General features: G+C 29.4%; 1 protein-coding gene across 1 annotated transcript; it reads left to right on the plus strand.

Annotated features, from left to right (window-relative positions):
• Positions 1 to 3,902: 3,902 nt before the first annotated feature.
• LOC112740448 (uncharacterized) lies at positions 3,903 to 4,556 on the plus strand. The gene has a single exon (XM_025789151.3). It carries the CDS (start codon positions 3,911 to 3,913, stop codon positions 4,202 to 4,204), a length of 294 nt encoding a protein of 97 aa, XP_025644936.2. The 5' UTR covers positions 3,903 to 3,910; the 3' UTR covers positions 4,205 to 4,556.
• The last annotated feature ends 17,509 nt before the right edge of the window (positions 4,557 to 22,065 follow it).

Genomic DNA, 22,065 nt, shown 5'->3' on the forward strand with positions numbered 1-22,065 from the left:
CTTCGGTCACGTATAAATGGGAACCCTCTGGGATAACATGCCCGCCACACGGTCCAGGATGTCAGTGCCTGCACACTCCTGTGATCCGAAAGGATGTGAGCGGGATACTTTGCCTCCGACCTCACATCTACACGTAAGCGGGATTAACCACCGTCCTTACGCAAGCGCTGCAACCTCGACAAGCGGGATTAACCACCGTCCTTGCCAGGCGCAAGCGACTTATCAACAATCTCGTCAATTATCAAATCTCTCAGCATAAGCGGGACGAACCCGGCCCTTACGCCTACCAAACAATAACTCATCAATCTTGATTATATCCACAATCAATTATGCTCAATATCTTATTTCAAAATCATTCTTGGCCCATTTACTTTTAAATAACAAACATAGTTAAATCACAGCTAACCAAGAATCACTTTTCAAAACGGAGCCACTTTCCACATCTTTCCAACACTTCCAAAAATCTCAAAACCATGCCAAGTTAAAAATCTCTTTGAAAGACTCTAAATCATTCATTTCTAAATCAAGATTTGGTCGTAAGATTCCTCAGCAGAGTCTCAAGACTTCAGGGGAGAATAACCTAACTCATTTCTTAAATTCCTTGAAAACCTCCGAAACTTTAACTTCTTGAGTTGAATAAATAGAATAGGGTTTAAACCCAAAACCAAATCGTGTTTTCAATTATTCCGAACCAATTTCAAGACCAACCAAACTTAAGCCAAAACAAAATCATTTTTAAACCGAAAACCAATTTCAGTTTCATTCTTAAATCTGTTCCCAAGGGCTCGGGAAGTGTTTCAATTTTAATAAATCAAAGTTCCAGAAAATACTTCAAGCTCTTCCTAAATGTCGTAAAGTGAAATAGATTAATTGAAAACCAGGTTTATTTTAAATCCATTAAAACCCCTCCAAAATCTGTTTACGTAAATCAAATTCCAAAACAAAAAAAATCATATTTAAATTGATTTTTAAGGCATAATTCCTTTCTTAAGAATTACATCAAAAATATAGAGATTTTTCTAATAAGGCAAGTTCAAACATAATTTATTTCTCAACCGTTTAAGTCAAAGAATAATTCATTCTTTTCCAAAATAATAATTCCAATCAAAATCTCAGATTTTCTAGAAATTTCGGCAGCATCTCCCCTAAAACTTGGACTTTGCCACCCTTTTCGAGTCCCAACAAAACCAATCATCAACTCTTTCAAGACCAAATTAGTTTCTAATAAAACAAAACTCAACTTTCAAATTATCAAAAATCATTCAAATCAACCAATCCAGAAATCTCCAATTTATCATAATCAGACATTGTTACTATCAAACAGGCAACCATATTCATTCAAGATAAAACTAGACAATTCATAAGACTCACATAACCACCAGAAATACATTTTGTATAGCATATCTATTTATAACAATTTCAACTTTAAAATAAATCAGTTTGTATAAAAAGCCCCTACCTCGACTCGTCGAAACCATAACCCAAAATGCATTACGAAACGTTTGCTCTCAACCAAATTCAACAGCAATCCACAAACTCAACCCCTGATCACTTTCGCAGCACTCACAGCAACTTAAAAGCGGTATTCAACATACAGAACTCAAACCTACGTTACCAAACCTCAGAGTTTATAACCAAACATACTAGAATACTAACGCAAGACATTCCAAAACATAAATACTTACTGAACTGGCGAAATAAAGCAGTCGCGAACTCCGAGCACATGACGCAAGCAATCGATACACAACCCTACGACTAATAACGCCACAACACCTCAGCCTAAATTATCAGAACAATAATCTAAAGGGCTTTCAAATGGAAAACGCTTACCGAATGAAGAAGGAACGGCTGAACCGAAACAGCGGCAGTCTCCGAACCGGTTCGGCGGCAGCACCCGGTAACCACCTCGAGTGGCGGCGGCGACCAGACCTCTGGCGATGATAACTGAAACTAATCATACAACAACAATGAAGCTTCCGGAAACCCAAAGGAAATGAAGATCAACTTGAACCCTTACTGGCAGGATTTTCCGGCGACGGCGGTGAGGTTTTCTGGCGGCCAGAACTCCGGCGATGCAGCTCCCTTCTCCGGCAGCGATAACAGTGGTGTTTTCCGGCAACCACCGATCTCCGGCGACAGCAACAGAAGCTCCAGTTAGGCACCGCGAAGCAGCAGATCGGCAGTACCGTCGGCCAAGGTGCGGTGGTGGAGACGCCCTCAACCACGGTGAAACATGGTGGCTATGGAAGCTCGACGGCGGCTGGCTCCGTGTCGAGGACGACGGCGACGCAGTGAGGGCGACGGCGGCGAACTCCTTCCCGCGGTGACTCCCTCACGAGTCCTCTCTCTCTCTCTCTCTTGCCTGAGTCCTGACCCGCGGTGGCGTCGGCTTCACGGGTAGCAGCGGCAGCAAGGCTTCCTCCATGCCTACGAGGATGACGGCGGCGAGGCGCTAACACGATGGTGGCGAGTGGCGAGCAGCTCGGCGGCGACGGCGAGGCCTACCGGCGCTGGCTCGGGCCTCTCTCGGATCCCCCTCTGCTCTCATCCCTTTCCTTATTTCCATTTCTTCTTCCTTTGAGTGTGTGCGTTGTGTTGTTGAAGGGGAAGGGGGGAAGAAGGGGAACCGGGTCATGGGTTAGGGTTTTTCAGGGTTAGGGTTGTGTGTGTTGAGTTTTAGGATTATGGTAAAATTAGGTACAAGGATAAGTTTGTAATTTCAAATAAAAGTAGGAATATTAAAGAAATTGAGACCTAATTTAAATCCAACACTAATGGTATATAGAAAATACTATTTGCTCATCAATTTTATAAATTATTTTCAATAAAATGTCCAAATCAAATAATTAAAGATAATATACTTATTTTCTTCATTTTTCAAGATAGCAGTATTAACATTTAAAATATTATTTATTTATCCAAATCATATAAAATCTTTATTATTTCACAACTACCAACTTTACAATTTAAATATAGAAATAATTCAATAGTTGTAGAATTAGATAAAACTCTAATTTTGAATAGCCAAACCTCAATTTTTGAATTTCTAAAACTTTAAATTGTAAATAGTAAAATAATCCATAATTATAAAGTTTGGATAAAATTTAATTTATTTTAAATCCAATTAATCAAAATTGCTTCAAATTATTTTCAATAAACTGATTTTCTGAAAATAAAACTGTAAATAAATATATGATTTGAGATTAGTTTAAGATAAGACTTTTTTAAAAGTCTTGGGTCTTACAGCAACAAACCAACGACTCGGTGGTGCAGTTCTCTGCCTCAAAACTCGTATTTAGATCCCAATAATCCACCACTCACACCTCACACCCGACCGACTCCACGAACAACCGAACACATAATATGATAAAATTTGAACTAGACCGGGGATAATGAAAAAAATATGTTTATCATGTTTCATGTATATATATAATATAAGTAGATAGATGATTTAAAGAGTATAATAAAGTAGACGGTTCTTTTTCTTTTTTATGTTTCCTCAGATGGGTGATTCACTTCGTTCCTTGAAGTTTTAAAAGGAAAAGAGAAACTTCGTGGGTCATATAGTGAAAGCATGAGACAAGTTATCATAATAGATCATAAAGAGTTAAAGACACCTTGTAGCTCTTGCCCTATACTAATTTCATACGATCTCAACTAATAAAGCCTACTCCTCTAATGATGACATCCGCCACCCTAAACTAATAAAGAGGAACTAAAGAATTTCTTTTCAAGCATTATTTTATTGCACACTAGAATTATTCCAAAAGCATTAGGATTGATATAATTGCAGTCATTAACTCATTATGACCATGATGATGGCAACCAATAACAAACCTTTCCAACATGCTACATAAGAGTTTAGTATCATGCCATGCTGCTCAGAAAACAGTTAAGAGAAAACTTATATATGTTCAAGAGAGGCATTGTTTCCCTATCAATGTTCTCATCGAACTCTACAATGTTGGTTGGATTGTACCGTCCAAGGAGACGGCTTCGGCGGAGGAGAGGCAGCAGTGTCCGGTTAGGGAACAAGCGGCGAGGGTTTTGTCTTGCCTCGCGGCCGGTGGTTCAATGGGGTGTCATGGCTCCACTTCGGATGTTAAAGAAGATCATCATGGAAATTACACCAAAAGAGAACTGGATAGAGGCTTATTGTTGGTCTCTTCCTTTGCTTCGTCCCCAACTATTTCCCCTTTGTTGATCACAATTGTAATTTAGTTTATTCCCTCTTCATAAGTATGTGGTAAAGTTTTTCTTGAAGAGTTTGATGTGAAAGCATTATACAAAACTCATTCATGAGTGTTTGAACCCTGATCTTATCTTCCAATTCCAAACATATCTCATACTATAAAATATGGTATGGTATAAAAGCAAAAAACCAAAAGAATGTTTCTCTATGTAACCAGAAATCAATCAGCCGCATAAAATGTTGTGCTGTAGTGCTTGTACACCTTTTCTTCTGTAACCCTTCTTGTAAGAAGTGATAAAGACTCAGTTACCCAGTACTTTGACGTAAGTATTTTGTTTTCCAATTTCTCTTTATTGTATTACTACTTTCCTTGCATTTTCAATATGCACTTAAATATATTATACACGTCTCTGGTCTTGCCAGTACTAATAAAGTAGCCTTCGTTTTAAATTATATATATATTTTCTGATCTCTCATATTTATTATTAGAGAACAACTAAGGAACCAAAAGCATATCAGTCAAAAATCAGCCAAAATGTGTTTGGGCTCCATGAAAAATTGGGTTTTGGTTTGTGCTCTGTGATCCCAGGAGCAATTTTCAAATATATTATTCAAAAAGCGATTCTAATTAAACAGTTTTATTTATTTTTTGGCTGATCACCTTTTGGTTCCATATACTTTTTCTTATTATTATATTAGCGTCATCACTAACACAGTAACTAAACATCTGCATGCAATAAGAATTTGGTATATACGATACCCAGGTGATTTACGAAACAATATATAAGAAATATACTTTAGTTATCAAAAGCATCTCTATCTAATGCATTTTCTGCATCTCTCGTTTTCAATAATATATATGTAATTGTTTTCTATTACTCAAATTTATTATTATTATTATTATTATTATTATTATTATTATTATTATTATTGCATACGTGATTTTATCAGCATATACAATTTTTTGTCGGATTATTTCGACAATAATTACCGTTAGATTAATTCTAAGGATTTCTAACAATACAATAATCTATTAAAATCGATTGAGGGTGTTGCTTAGGGATGGCAAAAATTTCAGGCGGAACGGATATTCGCGGAGATTTATCTGTCGGAGGACAGATTTTAGAGACATTTTTTTCCGAGGAGGGCGGGAGCAAGGGATAGGTCCTTGCCCCATGGGTATCCGTTTATTACCCGTGATTATAAAATTACAAAAATAACCCTCATATATATATAATTTTGATGAAATCCTACCTCCTCAAACCATAATTTGTGCGCCTCTCTCACTCACTTCACTCTCTCACATGAGCCTCTCTCACAGTCATCTCACACTCTCATCTTTGCGTTCTCACTCTCAGTCCCTCACCTTCCTCTGTCACTGCTGTCGCTCACCTTCCTCTGTCGCTATCGTCGCTCACATTTTTCCATCGCTGTCGCCGCTCACTCTTCCTCTCACTACTTTGCTCACTGCTTGCTGCTAGCTTCACCGCCGCCTCCACCTCTGCTTTGCAACGAAGCCTCAGATCTGCAACGTTGATGACAAGCTACCTCCAGCAACGCTTCTGCTCCACGACGCCGATGACGCCTCTCCCACCACGACTCTGCATCGCCTCTGCTCAGCAAAGATGATGACGACTGTGCTCCGTCTCCGTGGTCAGCCACCTTGCAATAAGTTAGATGTTTCTGTTAATTGATTAAATTGGTTTTCACATATGTTTTGATTTTTAATTTATAAAATTGCTATGAAATTGGGACACTGGAGTTAGGGTTTAAATTCTGTTTATGTGAACTAGGTTTAGATTTAGGGTTTTGATTCTGTTAATGTGAAATTGAGTTTATGTTTAGGTTTTAGATTTTGTTGATTGATAAATTTGGATTAGAGTTAGATTCTATTGCTGGAAAATTGGAATTAGAGTTTGGATTCTTAAATTTTTACTGTAAAATTGGATCATAATATTGAGATTTTTGTGAAATTGTTGTTGTTTATTGGATTTTTTTTTCTTTTTAATTTTTTTCTTATTTATTTCTTCAATTCCTTCAAACTCTGCGGATATCCTAATATCCGACGGGGACGGAATCCCTGTTACCAGTTACGGGAATGGGGCGGGGACGGGGAGGGTCTGGAGGCGGGGGATGGGGGTTTCTGGAGGCGCAGGGGGGCATGTCCCGCCCCATGGGACCGTTGCCATCCCTAGTGTTACTAGTATCACACACTAAAATTCAACGGTAAATTTCAATAAAATATAGGAGCTATTGAAGATTTAAATAACACGAATATTATCATCAGATATTGCGTCAAGAAATCCGACATTAATATTTATAACTAAAACACTTTCTCTAAATTTGTTTTTTATTATATTGTCGTAAAAATTCGACCATAATTTCGATAGAAATTCTAACTTAAATTTGAGTTCAACATCTTCTTTCTTCATTTTTGCATTCTTAGTATCTCCTCGTCTCTCTTTTTCAACCCCAACCACTGCCTCCCTCCACCACTCTTTTTTAGCCGCTCCAGAACTCCTTTGTCATTGCCTTTTTAAATTTGTTGCTTGTTCTCAAGGATGGAATTAAGATAAAATTTAGGAAGGTGCCAAAGTTTAATTTTTTAATATAAAAAAATTAAAATTATAATTTTAAAGAGAGTTAAACTAAAATCTACACATAACTTATAAACAAAAATTAAAATTTAAGGGGCAGTGCCCCTTTTCTGTATGAGTGGCTCCGCCCCTACTCGTTCTCCCTTGGAGTCTGCATGTCGCTACCTCTTTCCCTATTCCTTTTGTTCCAATTTCAAACCCTTAACTCTCACAATAGTTTCCACGCCCTGAATCTGTCAAATATGAAATCTAAGTTAGATTCTCTTTAGTTGTCTATTTAGATTAGGTAATTCTTTTTTTTTTTTTAAGTCAGTTTAGATTAGTTAATTTTTGGAAAAATATAGGTAACCAACAATATTTTTAAATAATATATGAATAATGTGAATTAATAGGGTTAAAAGAGTAAATTAATCTTAAAATTAATTAGTAGCATTAAATTAGGATATAGTGTATTTTTATTTTATTGTTGGTAGTTGTTCATGTTATTCAAGATGGTCATTGTTTACCTAGCAATCTCCTTAATTTTTAGTAGATTGGATGACATGATTTATGTTAGTTTAGGTTAATTTAATACTTGTTTTAGCGTCATTATTTTGATTAAAAAATATCTTTTTTCAATGAAAAATATCTTTTTTATTTTTTTTAGCGTGTTTAACAAATTTTTAGTAATAAAAGTAAAAGCGCTAGAAAAATAAAAAATATCTTTTTTGAGAAGTTATAATTTACATATTTTTTTAAAAGATCTTATTTTTTTTTAAAAAAATATTTTTCATGTAATAAATAAACAAAAAAATACTTTTATATTGTTATACCCAAACATAATTGATAAATAAAAAGATCTTTTTGCATAAGATACCCAAATATAAAATTACTTTTACTTTTTCATAAGATCTTTTAAAAAAAGATAACTCGAAAAAATATATTTTCTTAAAAGCTCACCTAAATAAGCTCTTAGTTTTGAAATTAGATTACTTTTAGTTTTAAAATTAGATTAGCTTAAGTTAATTTAGTTTTGAAAATTAGGTTAGCTAAGGTTAATTAGGTCAATTTAGTAGTTTTGAAACTAAATTAATTTAGTTTTGGAATTAGGATAACAGAAATTTTTTGCATACAAGCGATTAAGGCTTGTAAGCCCTACAAGTCCAATTAAAACTAACGCTCAAAACGCGCTTCGAACCGTTCTTCTTCCTCTTCGTCTTCTTCTTCTTCTTTTCTTTCGTTTCTTGCCTTCTCTTTCTCCTTATTTTTCTTCTTGCTGCACGTTCTTCTTCCTCTTTCTCTTCTTCTTTTCTTTCGTTTCTTTCCTTATCTTTCTCCTTCTTCTTCTTCTTGCTGCACGTTCTTCTTCCTCGTCTTCCTCTTCTTCTTCTTTATTTACGTGCTTTTCTCTCTGTTTTCTTTTTTTGTTATTCTCGATTTTTATTGTTTTTTGATATCAAGCTCTGAAATCGTTTTTGAAGAAGAAGAAGCAGCAGAAGATGAGGAGGAGAAAGAGAAAGAGTTTTGAATTATGCATAAGGTGTACTTCAACGAATTTTGGGTGTATTTCTGTAATCCTTTGGGTGTATTTCTGTAATCGTTTGGGTGTATTTTTGTAATCGTTTGGGTGTATTTCGGAAGTTCCATTATCTTCAAAATGATTTCAAAGCTTGATTTTCAGAAACCATGAAAATCGAAAAAAAAACGAAGAGGAAGAGGAAGAGGAAGAGGAAGAGGAAGGAGAAGAGTCGTTCATAATACATGGTGAGTGTAGCGCTTTGAAAACAGGAAACGGTTGAATAACACATTAAAAGGCCCGTATGTGTAGCAACTTGTAAGACTTGTAAGTCAAAAAGACTTGTATGTGTAGCAGGCCTCTTAGGATAATTTAGGTTAATCTATTCTATCTATTCTATTATATAAAAATCGAATTTCTGCATTTAATGATGGAGCTGACATGGCATGCTTCTGAGAGCGTTTCCTAATTTATTTCTTTTAACTCATTAAATACAAGTTATTACGATAAACTAACTATATCAACTAATTGATTTAATTAAATATTTAAATATCATATAATTTATTATAATTTATATCAATTTGATTTGGTAGTATTTTCTAATTTATTTATTTTAATATTCTGTTAGTATTTTTAATTTATTTTTTAATTTATTAAACCAAATTTATTGTGTGTACTAATTAATTAATTTGATTAATTTATTAGTCATTAAAATAATAAATCAATGAATAAAATAGAAAACTGAGATATTTTTAACTAATAATTAAATCAAATCAAATCAAATCAAATCATATATATTTAACTAAATTCAAATCATATTAATTAAAGACTAAATTAAAATAAGATAATTTCTTACTTATTCAAGTTGAGTGCAATAAATACAAATTAAGTTTGTTAAATAATCATAGTTGTCTGGACTACTATATATAGATGGCCACACAAAATTATAAGAATCGTGATTTTTATCGCTCTTTCTATTTCAACTCTTCTTTTCTTCTTTTTTTTTTTCTTTATGTATAATTTCTTTTATGTATAAATGTACCCAAAATGAGAAAGTACGGATGAGTGTTTTATTGATTGTTTGTTTGGTGAATATATCTCAATTTTTCAAAGTAGCCGATGTATTTTTTATAGTATTAGATAGAAGAATATTTGTTAAAATGAATATACTCATTCTAATGAATTTTTTTTCAATTGTTATATTTTTATGTCAGTCATGTAAATTCTTTAAAGACACAAGATAATAAAATAGGTTGACTTTAATATCATTAGAAGCTAAATTTAATGGTTCAAATAAACACTACTAATTATGTTAAAAAAGTAATTTTGTAATAATAATGTGATTTACATGTTAATTTTTTCGAGTAAATTCATTTCAAAATATAAAAATTAGGATCAATTACGCTAAAATTTTAAAGGCAATATAGAATTTAACAACAAAATTAACATTCATTAAGGAAATAAATTTATTTATGACTATTTTCTAATTATAAATAATAACAAGATTTATGAAAAATATTAATGTCATCATTCTTATTAATTAAATCATAATATTAGGTAGTTGATAGTTTTATAGGCGGAAATTATTAAGTAATTACGAAAAAATTAGAAACGAACAAGCAATAAAGATTCAAATCTATATTATTTAGTTATATTTTTCTTATCTTCAATCTATATATATTATTTAGATTGACATATTTCTAAAAAGGTTATTCAATTTTTTTTAAATTATTAAATCAAATCAGTTGCAAACTAATTAATTAAGTTGATTAAATATCTAGATATCTTATAATTTAATATAATTTAATTTATATAGATACATGATTTTTACAATTTTATTATTTATTATAATAAATTTTAGAGATAATTTTTGCAAGTTATAATTTATTTTTTTTATCTACATATTCAAATTTTAAGAATAATTTTTTTAATTTTGTATTTATAAATAAATTATTTTCTACTTTACTATATGAATTTTTTTATTACGCAATTCACTTTAACAAAAATAATTAATTTCTGAAAATTTAAATTTGAGCGCTTGGTATGGTTAAACTCAAACTTTAATTTATTTTGTCATATTATTATATAAATATTAAATTCTTTAATTAAACACTTATTTGATTACGAAATGATATTATATGTTATTTTCATATTGGTAATTAAATTTCAGTTACTACACAAATATTATATTTTAGGTAATTATATATTTTTTTGTTATTTTAAAAATTATTATATAATTTTAAGATCATTTAATTATGTTTATTTTTTTAAAAGCATTGTCATTATTGAAGAGTAACTAATATTTGTGATAGTCTAAAATTGAGAAATAAAAATACAAAATATTAATATACTAAGTTTTTGAAGTATAAATCTTGAAATAAATATATGTGATTATAATTAATTATCATAATTAAAAATATTTATTTTATTTCAATTTGTTCAGAACATGTTATCTTAAATTTTTTTATTAAGTAGTATTTTTTTTGTACATTTAATTGTCATTAATTTATATAAATTAAAATGTATAACTTAAAAAAATAGACACGTGTCTAAAAAATGAAAAAAAAATTTTTAGTAAAAAATTTATGTCACTTTAGCTTTTTTTGGCATTATATCTTACATTTTTACTATAATTAAAAGTTAGAGGTAAATTATTAAATATAAATTAGTAAAAAAATATAATACTTAATGAATTATCATAATTATATTTAAAGGTATTTAAGTTATTTTCATATAATAAAAGTGATATGCTTCAAAAAATATTTGTATATAATTTATAACAAATATATGAGATATTTATCATAATTTTTATTTTTAATAAAAATATCATTGTATTAAAATAATGCATTTTAAAGATGTATAAATGAGATTTTTATTAAAAAAAATTTACAAGATAGCAAATACATTTTTATTTTAATTTTATCCTTAATATTTAGTTTTAATTTTACCTTTAGAGTTTTAATATGTTTCAATTGTACCATTAGGGTGAACAATATTAATTATAACTAATCAATTATATTATCTGATTTGATCAAAATTAAATAAATATTAAATTATTTAATAAATAATAAATAAAAAATAAAATAAATGAATTTAATTTAAATTATTCTCTTATTATTTCTATATCTAGAAATCAGAATGTGCTTTTATGTATTTTGTTAATAGTTCTTAAAGAAGTTACTATTTTATTTACTAATATTTTAAATTTTTTATAATATTTTCATAAAATTTAATTAATAAGTTTTTATTCACAATATTTTTCTTGAATTTTTTAACAAAAATATATCTTAATTTTTGTCTTTCATCTTTTATATTAATTGATTATACTAATTTTTTTTACAGTGTATTTTTATCAACTACATACATTATTTTTCTCTCTTTTTTACTTTTTTTTAATTATTTTATTACCTTATCTTTAATTCTTTATTTTACTTTCACTCCTCATATTTTTATTGTATTTCACTTCATCTTAATCTTAATTTCATAATTAACTTTCAATTATATAAAATTCAATAGTTTCTTTCAAAACATGCTCATATATATTATCTATTATATACAATCATTAGGATAAACAAATAAATATAAATTGAATATATAATTTAATTTTAATTTAAACTAAAAACTAAATGAATTTTCCAAAAAATAGCAACCAATTTTATTTTTAATTTCTTTATAATTTATTTAAAGATAAAAATCTCTCTATAACCACTAACATCACCGATAACAAAATTATAAATCTTTATAAAATAAAAAATATTTATAAAATAAATAACATATATAATTTTAAAGTTATTAATCATAGACTATGGACAAATTATTTTAAAAAAAATCTTATGGATCAACATGTAATTTTTTTATATTTTTATTTTTTTTCTAAAATTTTTTAGACTTCTCAACTTTTAATTTGTCTATACATTACTTCTCAAAATATTATGATTTCACAAGTTATAATATGTGGGATAAATCACCGTTATAAGCCATTTGCAAACTAATTTTACTTATATCCTCCAAAATAAAAAAGGCCACGTACATGTCTCAATTTACATATTTATATAAATCAAATTTATGAAGTTCGAATTATGTGTTTTGTAGTAAATCAAATCTATAAGATTCAAATTACTTGGATGCTATCTATGCTACTAAATCGAATGAAGGAGATTCGATTTACAATGAGTTGGATTGCTACTAAGTGAGTATAAATCGAACCTTATTGCTTCGATTTAGCATGAACCATATAAATCAAAATTTATATATTCGATTTAGTAGGGGATGACATAATTCGAATTCTTTAAATTCAATTTACTTTCGAATCATAATGGCAAGTAATTCGAATCCTATAGATTCGATTTACTACATATTACCCTAATTCGAATTCATTAAATTCGATTTATATAGAAATGTAAATGGAGACAACTAGGTAACGTTTTTGGATTTGGGTGATTCAGGTAATTTTGGGGTGGCTTTGGTTTATCAACGTAAATTAACCTACTATGTGATATTAGTTATTGTTATATATATGAAAATGTGACTTATTTATGTATTGTTTGGATTAGAAGAATTTGTAGAAAAATAAAATGCTGGAGAATAAAATGGATGAAAAAATCAAGTTTTTATTGTTTGGATCAACAAAAAATTGAATGAAAAACATAAAAGTGTATGTGGAGCTCATGTAAATGTTTTCTCTTCAAAATTGGAAAAAAAATTGATGCAGAAGTACAAATATGAGTAAAAATATAGAGTTACCATTTGAATTATAATTTATATATAATATATAAAAACATTAATATAATTTTACTCTATTATAATTTTTTCTCTTCTTACTTTTCCTTCCATCCAAGAAAAAGAATTTTTTTTCTATTTTCTTTTCATTCATTTTTTCTTCATCTAAACAACACACAAAAAAATATAATTTTCTTTTCATTTTCTTTCCTCTTATTTTCTTTCTTTCCATTTTCTTTCTTCTTATTTTCCATCTTATATCCAAACAATAGTTTAGTGTTTATCCATTTATCTTTTATTAATATTGTTATAATAAGGATACATGTGACTTTATAAAAATGATATAACCTAAACTTTGATTATCTGAGAATTTATTGAGTGGCTAGAATAGCTCCACGTCACGAACCAATGAATGCTAACAATAAGGATGATCACAAAAACAACCAAAGCGGGTATTTACAGGGATTACTCGCGTTTTGGGTTAGATGGGGACTCGTGAAATCCTCACGACCTGCCATACAAAAATGGATGGGGACTAGGGGTGGCAAACGGGTTGAAACCCGTCGGGCTAACCCGCATAACCCGCCAAAAAAAGTGGGTTGGGTTGGAAATTTAAGACCGCCAAACTTAAAAAGCCCGCCTACTCCCGTACCGCTTAATCCATGAGCTTTGGCGGGGCGGGACAAACTTTTTTGCTGGGCCAAACTTTTATTTTGTCAGAGCTATTTTTTTACAAATTTCTATGATGTAATTGATCTACAAGAGGATGAAGATGATCATTGAAGATGTTCTAAGTTATATTTTGGATTATGTTTTATATTTGATTGATTATAAACTTGAAGATGTTTAATTATATATTTTTGATAATATTTGTTTTACTTTAGACAATGTTGATTTTATTATTTTGTTTTAAAAAATTTGGTTTATAATTATGTTTATTACATATTTATAATTATAAAGATTTTAATGTGTGTGAATTTAAAAATTATAATTTTTTTATATTTTTAGAAATTATAAATTTATTAAAATTATTGTAAAATCATATATATTGTTTAATATTTAATGGTTTATAAAAAAAGAGGAGATCCCGCCAGCCTACCATTAGGCGGAGCAGGGGAGAAATTCAGGACCGCCTTATTAGGCGGGGCGGGACGGGCCAGCCCACCAGATGCCAGACTTTTGGCGAGATAGGGCGGGCTTTTCCGTTTGCCACCCCTAATGAGGACACGGACATAAGTACCCGCCCCATGGAACCTATTAAATATACGCGAATATAAAATTATTAATTTATCCTAATTTATATATACATAAATCCATTTCTTGAATTTAGTAACCCTACTTTCTGTCTTTAATTCAAAATTTTCCTTTTTCTTCCAGACTCATTCTCAGTCTCGATCCTCTCTCTCTAACTTACTTTCTCTGTCTCTCAAATTCGTCACTACGTTGCTCAATATCGTTTCAAAAAATTATGTTATGTTATTATGTTGGAATATATTTTCATGTTTTCTCCTTTTGAAATGTTATTTTTCATAACGAATATGTTATAAATTATGTTGAATTATATTGAATTGATTATTTTATGATTATTATATTATATTTTTCTGTGTTAATCTTTTTAAAAAATTTTCAAAGAATATTCGTAGATATCCGAGAAGATCTGCGTTTCCTAAGGGATAATTAAACAGGAACTTGCAATGACGAAGAAGGAACAGGAGCATTTTTTTTTAAATAGGAGTGAGGGATGGAAAGGGGACTTCTCACGCTCCCCTGAGTACTCATTACCATATCTAACTAGCAATGGAGATCCAATCTGAGCCAATTTAAGAGGGGACACGTGGACTTCATCTGCATTGGGCCTTTAAGGTAATGAACCTAAGTCGGATTTTGGACCCTAACAATGAATTTTAGTTGATCTTGCTTGCATTGAGGTCTTACTAAGTCCAAATATATCTTGGATTAATATTTTGAGTCATTGTTATAGCAATTACTATACTATTTAATATTATAACACTTAATATATATAAAAGTTTGATATATTTACAAGACATTTTTTTAATTCAAATTAAAAAATTAATTATCTCTTTTTTTAGTTTTAAATATTATTTTCTAATGTAACAAAAAAGTGAAAATAACAATAATTATTTACATAATTAAAATAGATAATCTTAATATATACATGAAACTATATATATTAAGGATTATTATATATGTTATATAATTTTTTTTTTCCGATTGATCCAAAGAAACTGAATACTCAATAGCTATTAGTGACTCCATTAATTCTCTATCTGCTGGATTGACCCTTCCAGTTGGCCTAAAATCACTGAATGGAACCGAACACTATTCTGTAGGAAAGGAAACTAGAGACTGCTCGACTCGAGCAGGACGAGCAATTTCCGTGCCCCATAACTATGAATAGTATAGTGATAGTGGGGTTGAAACACAAGAGTGCTCGCCCTTTCTTTCATTTCTAGTAGGCCACTTTTTCCGGAACGCAGTCCGGGATAACCGCGACAAAATAATATGTTTTCTATCTATTTTAATCGAAATGCCTTTTTTTCTCAATGGCAACTGGCACTTAAACTAGATATCCCTCAGCCAGAGACTCTGGAATGAAATAACTTTTATGATAGTAAGATGGCGTTAGAGTCACCAGCAATCCTTTTTCGTTTATTGGGAGACTGAAAAAGGCTTTGTCAAGCAGGCATGATTGTCGCGTCGATCGACAGTTGAGAAATCCTATCTCCGGGGCCCTCACTTTAGCTATTTGTATAATTTATTTTTTTTATTTTAATATTTAATAAATTTAACATACAAAATAAGTAACTTAAGTCATTATCTAAGACAATAAATATAATAGTGTAAATACTTATTTATTTATTAGTAGTAAAAAAATATATAAATAGTATAAATTGATATTTTTTAGTATAAAATAATAATAAAGGTTATTAATTAAGTTAATTACTTAATTAAAAAATTATGAAAAATTTCTTAAATAATAATAAAAAATAAGATTACTATTATCACATATTACAAAGTTTATGAAAAAAATTTTGAATAATAAATCAATTCTCAATAGATTATACATTAATTCTGTAAAAAAAAATAATCAATACATTGGAAATTATTATTTACATACTAATATATATATATATATATATATATATATATATATTATCGATTATTGAGTTTATAATTAAATTTTAATCCAATTTTTGGTAATTAAAATTTAAATGATTGAAATTATTAAATGTTGAATATTTTGCATCTAACCAATTTATTTTTTTTATTGAAATTAAAAAAGGATGAGTTGTTAATCAATTCTAAATTTAAATTTGAGTAAGAAAATAAAAAAATATATTTTAAATTTTATCTCACTAACCAGAATTTATTTCAAGATAAGAAATTACTTTGTACATCATATATATTGTAAAATAGTATGGTGATTTGCTATTTTTTAATGGTAAATATTATCAAATAAAATGGTGTAAGAAATTAGAAGAAAATTCATTTACAAGTTTAGAAAATATTAATTTATTTTTTAATAGATTAAATTATATATTGAATAACAAAAGTTATTATTAGTTACTTTTTACACTAAATAATACTCAACGATGGTATTTTGGTACACCATGTTATCAAGAAATATTAATCAATCTAATAACTTTTGTAATGACATAAGTTTATGAATTTGAAAATTTAAAAATCATTTCATAAAATGTGAAGTTTTAACGAGTAACAATGTTGGTCATATTGTTTTGACTTTAAGAATGAATATGATACCAACAAATAAAATTGTCCCAAGTAAATTTCAACAAAGACAAAAGTCCATAAGTATTGCTATTAATGAAAAATGATTTTATTTTAAAGACAAATACAATTTTTTCTACGAATTTTCTAACTCGGCAAGTCGAGAACTAATCCACTACATATTGATGGTTTATTTATTAAGGGTCTGTCTCTAACTAATGGATTGTTATACACACAAGACGAGATTCGAACTCCAAATACTTGCTTAAACGGCAAATGAGATGACCATTCAACCAATCCAAATTGATTAAAATAAATATTAATTATTTTTAATATTTTTAAGTTATAAAATATTTATAATAATAATTACAATAGATATTTTTTATTTAAATTTTAATAAAAAAAATTTATATAATTTTATTTATTATCCCGTGTAGGACACGGGAACATATACTAGTCTATTCTATCTATTCTATTATATAAAAATCAGATTTCTGCATTTAATGATGGAGCTGACATGGCATGCTTCTGAGAGTGTTTCCTAATTTATTTCTTTTAACTCATTAAATACAAGTTATTACGATAAACTACCTATATCAACTAATTGATTTGATTAGATATTTAAATATCATATAATTTATTATATTTATATCAATTTGATTTGGTAGTATTTCCTAATTTATTTATTTTAATATTCTGTTAGTATTTATTAATTTATTTTTTAATTTATTAAACCAAATTTATTGTGTGTACTAATTAATTAATTTGATTAATTTATTAGTCATTAAAATAATAAATCAATGAATAAAATAGGAAACTGAGATATTTTTAACTAATAATCAAATCAAATCAAATTATATATATTTAACTAAATTCAAATCATATGAATTAAAGACTAAATTAAAATAAGATAATTTCTTACTTATTCAAGTTGAGTGCAATAAATACAAATTAAGTTTGTTAGATAATCATAGTTGTCTGGACTACTATATATAGATGGCCACACAAAATTATAAGAATCGTGATTTTTATCGCTCTTTCTATTTCAACTCTTCTTTTCTTCTTTTTTTTTTCTTTATGTATAATTTTTTTTATGTATAAATGTACCCAAAATGAGAAAGTACGGATGAGTGTTTTATTGATTGTTTGTTTGGTGAATATATCTCAATTTTTCAAAGTAGCCGATGTATTTTTTATAGTATTAGATAGAAGAATATTTGTTAAAATGAATATACCCATTCTAATGAATTTTTTTTCAATTGTTATATTTTTATGTCAGTCATGTAAATTCTTTGAAGACACAAGATAATAAAATAGGTTGACTTTAATATCATTAGAAGCTAAATTTAATGGTTCAAATAAGCACTACTAATTATGTTAAAAAAGTAATTTTGTAATAATATTGTGATTTACATGTTAATTTTTTCGAGTAAATTCATTTCAAAATATAAAAATTAGGATCAATTACGCTAAAATTTTAAAGGCAATATAGAATTTAACAACAAAATTAATATTCATTAAGGAAATAAATTTATTTATGACTATTTTCTAATTATAAATAATAACAAGATTTATGAAAAAATATTAATGTCATCATTCTTATTAATTAAATCATAATATTTGGTAGTTGATAGTTTTATAGGCGAAAATTATTAAGTAATTACAAAAAAATTAGAAACGAACAAGCAATAAAGATTCAAATCTATATTATTTAGTTATATTTTTCTTATCTTCAATATATATATATTATTTAGATTGACATATTTCTAAAAAGGTTATTCAATTTTTTTTAAATTATTAAATCAAATCAGTTGCAAACTAATTAATTAAGTTGATTAAATATCTAGATATCTTATAATTTAATATAATTTAATTTATATAGATAAATGATTTTTACAATTTTATTATTTATTGTAATAAATTTTAGAGATAATTTTTGCAAGTTATAATTTATTTTTTTTATCTACATATTCAAATTTTAAGAATAATTTTTTTAATTTTGTATTTATAAATAAATTATTTTCTACTTTACTAAATGAATTTTTTTATGAATTCTTTTATTACGCAATTCACTTTAACAAAAATAAATTAATTTCTGAAAATTTAAACTTGAGCGCTTGGTATGGTTAAACTCAAACTTTAATTTATTTTATCATATTATTATATAAATATTAAATTCTTTAATTAAACACTTATTTGATTACGAAATGATATTATATGTTATTTTCATATTGGTAATTAAATTTCAGTTACTACACAAATATTATATTTTAGGTAATTATATATTTTTTGTTATTTTAAAAATTATTATATAATTTTAAGATCTTTTAATTATGTTTATTTTTTAAAAAAGCATTGTCATTATTGAAGAGTAACTAATATTTGTGATAGTCTAAAATTGAGAAATAAAAATACAAAATATTAATATACTAAGTTTTTGAAGTATAAATCTTGAAATAAATATATGTGATTATAATTAATTATCATAATTAAAAATCTTTATTTATTTCAATTTGTTCAGGACATGTTATCTTAATTTTTTTAATTAAGTAGTATTTTTTTTATACATTTAATTGTCATTAATTTATATAAATTAAAATGTATATTGTATAACTTAAAAAAATAGACACGTGTCTAAAAAATGAAAAAAAAATTTTTTAGTAAAAAATTTATGTCACTTTAGCTTTTTTTTAGCATTATATCTTACATTTTTACTATAATTAAAAGCTAGAGGTAAATTATTAAATATAAATTAGTAAAAAAATACAATACTTAATGAATTATCATAATTATATTTAAAGATATTTAAGTTATTTTCATATAATAAAAGTGATATGCTTCAAAAAATATTTGTATATAATTTACAAACAAATATATGAGATATTTATCATAATTTTTATTTTTAATAAAAATATCATTGTATTAAAATGATGCATTTTAAAGATGTATAAATGAGATTTTTATTAAAAAAATTTATAAGATAGCAAATGTGTAAGACCCAGAACCTTTGAAAAGTCTTATTATGATAAAGTCTCAAATCATATTGTTATTTATAGCCTTAATTTCGAAAATTATTTTTATTAAAGATAATTAAGGCAAGTTTTGATTTATTGAATTTGAGACGAGTTATGATTTTTATCCAATTTTATAATTATTGGGTTATTTTCTATATTCAGATTATGAATTTGGCAGTTATGAAATAAGAGGGGTTTTACATGATTTGAACTAAGTAATTAATATTTTAAATATTAATACTGCTATTTTGGAAAATGAAGAAATTAAGTATATTATTTCTAATTATTTGGTTGGGACATTTTATTGAAAATCATTTGTAAAATTGATGAGCAAATAGTATTTCTATACATTAATTTTGTTGGATTAAAATTTATTCCAAATTACTATGTTACCCCTACTTTTATTTGAAATTACAAAAGTACCCCTAACCCTAAGTTTAAAAAATGAAGCCCTAGCCCCCCAAACCCAAACAGCCGCAACTGCTACCCTCTCTACTCTAAACACACACACACCCAGCCACCAGAAGAGGGAAAGAACGAAACAGAAAGGGAAGTGAGGTGAGGGACAAACGGAGAAGGAAGGAAGGAAGAGAGGAGGGAGGAGCGTCGCCGGCGCGTCGGGCTTCACCACCGCCGTCGCGTCGCCGTCGTCAGACCTACGAGTCGTTACCGCGCCACTGTCGTCCAGGGAGCCACCACCTCGGTTCGTCGTCGCCATTTGTCCTCAGCCTCATCGTGTTCTTGTTCGGTCACCACTGCTTCCATGTCCTCCAACGGCGCTACTGTTGTCGCCGATAAAGCCGCCACGAAGAGGAGGAGAGGGCGCTGCTTCACGCCTCGCCGCCGTCGCTGTTCTGAAAGGGGCTGTAGTCGCCGTCGAGCATGATGAGTGAAGGAGAGGGAGAACTCGCGTCTGAGGCTGGGAGGAGGTGTAGTTTCGCCGCTGTCGGGGAAGAGAACACGTCTGGGAAAGGGAACCGGGGGAAACGGCGCACGAAGGGTGCTGTGACGGGAAAGGAATCCACCTGCGTCACCGCTGGAGAGAGGGAGATCGGAACGAGTAAGGAGGAGGAGGGTTGTGTCCGCCACCATTTGAGCTCGCCGCTGTGGGTGATGGCAAGCTAAACTGCAGCCAGAAGAGTGTTCAGGCCGCCACAGGTGCCGCTGCCGGGAAAGGGAGCTGCGTCTCTGTGATACTGACCGCCGGGAGTGGTTCTGTGACTTCCGGGACCACCGCCGGAGCCTCTGGCTACTTCTGCCGTCACTGGAAAACTCTACCGGTAAGGGCTTTGAATTTGGTTTTCATTCGTTTAAGATTCCGGAAGTTTTATTGCCTCTGTATGTGGGTTTCAGTTACCAACGCCGGAGTCCGGTCGCCGCTGTCACTTGAGGTGGCTGACGGGCTGCCGCCGAACCGGTTCAAGAGACCGCCGCTGTTCGGTTCAGCCGTTCCTTCTTTGGTAAGTATGTTTCGGAAAGCCTCGCGTTAGTATTTCGTTGTGTTTGGTTAATGAATATGAGTTTTGGTAACGTGGGGTCGAGTCCTGATTATTATATGTTACGAATAGTGTTGATATGGTTATTGCGAAAGTGGCTGGGAGCTGAGGTTTTGGTTGCCGTCAATTCGGGTTGAGGCGGAAAGGACTTGATGAGGCGTTTGGGTTATGGATTTGCGTTTTGAGGTAGGGGCACTTTCCGAAAACTATAGTTTATTATTGGAATTATTACATATGGGTACTGATGTGAGAATGTGTATTTGGTGATTGTATCAGTCCTATGTATTGTTTGGTTGTTTTTTATGATTATGGGTGTTTGTTTGATTGGATTGTTGTGTGGTTTTGTGAAACGAAATGCTTTTCAAGTTGATTCTTTTAAAGCTTTGAGATCGAGTTTAATCCGTTGAGAATTGAATTGAGTTAATTTTATTGAGAATGTGAAAAATAGAATCCACTCTTGAATTCAGCCTGGCTTGCTTTAAATGATCTGGTTTTTGATGAATGATTGTTATTGAACCGTTTCTTTGAAACTTTAGAAATGAGTTTATTCGGCTGATAATAATGATTTGATTTTTGAAACGGTTTTCTTGAAATATGGTATTGAGATTAACTGTTGGATTTTGGCTTGCCTTTGAATTGATTTTGGATTTTGGGCTGTTGGAAAAAGATTGTGGAATGGTTTTGTTGGGACCCGGACCGGTGGCAAAGTCCAAGTTTTAGGGGAGATGCTGCCGAAATTTCTATAAAATCCGAGTCTTTATTGAAATGTTGTCTAGGAAAAATGATGAGCTGAAGGCTTCTA

This window comes from Arachis hypogaea, chromosome 14, assembly GCF_003086295.3.
Source record: "Arachis hypogaea cultivar Tifrunner chromosome 14, arahy.Tifrunner.gnm2.J5K5, whole genome shotgun sequence".
NCBI lineage: Eukaryota > Viridiplantae > Streptophyta > Magnoliopsida > Fabales > Fabaceae > Arachis > Arachis hypogaea.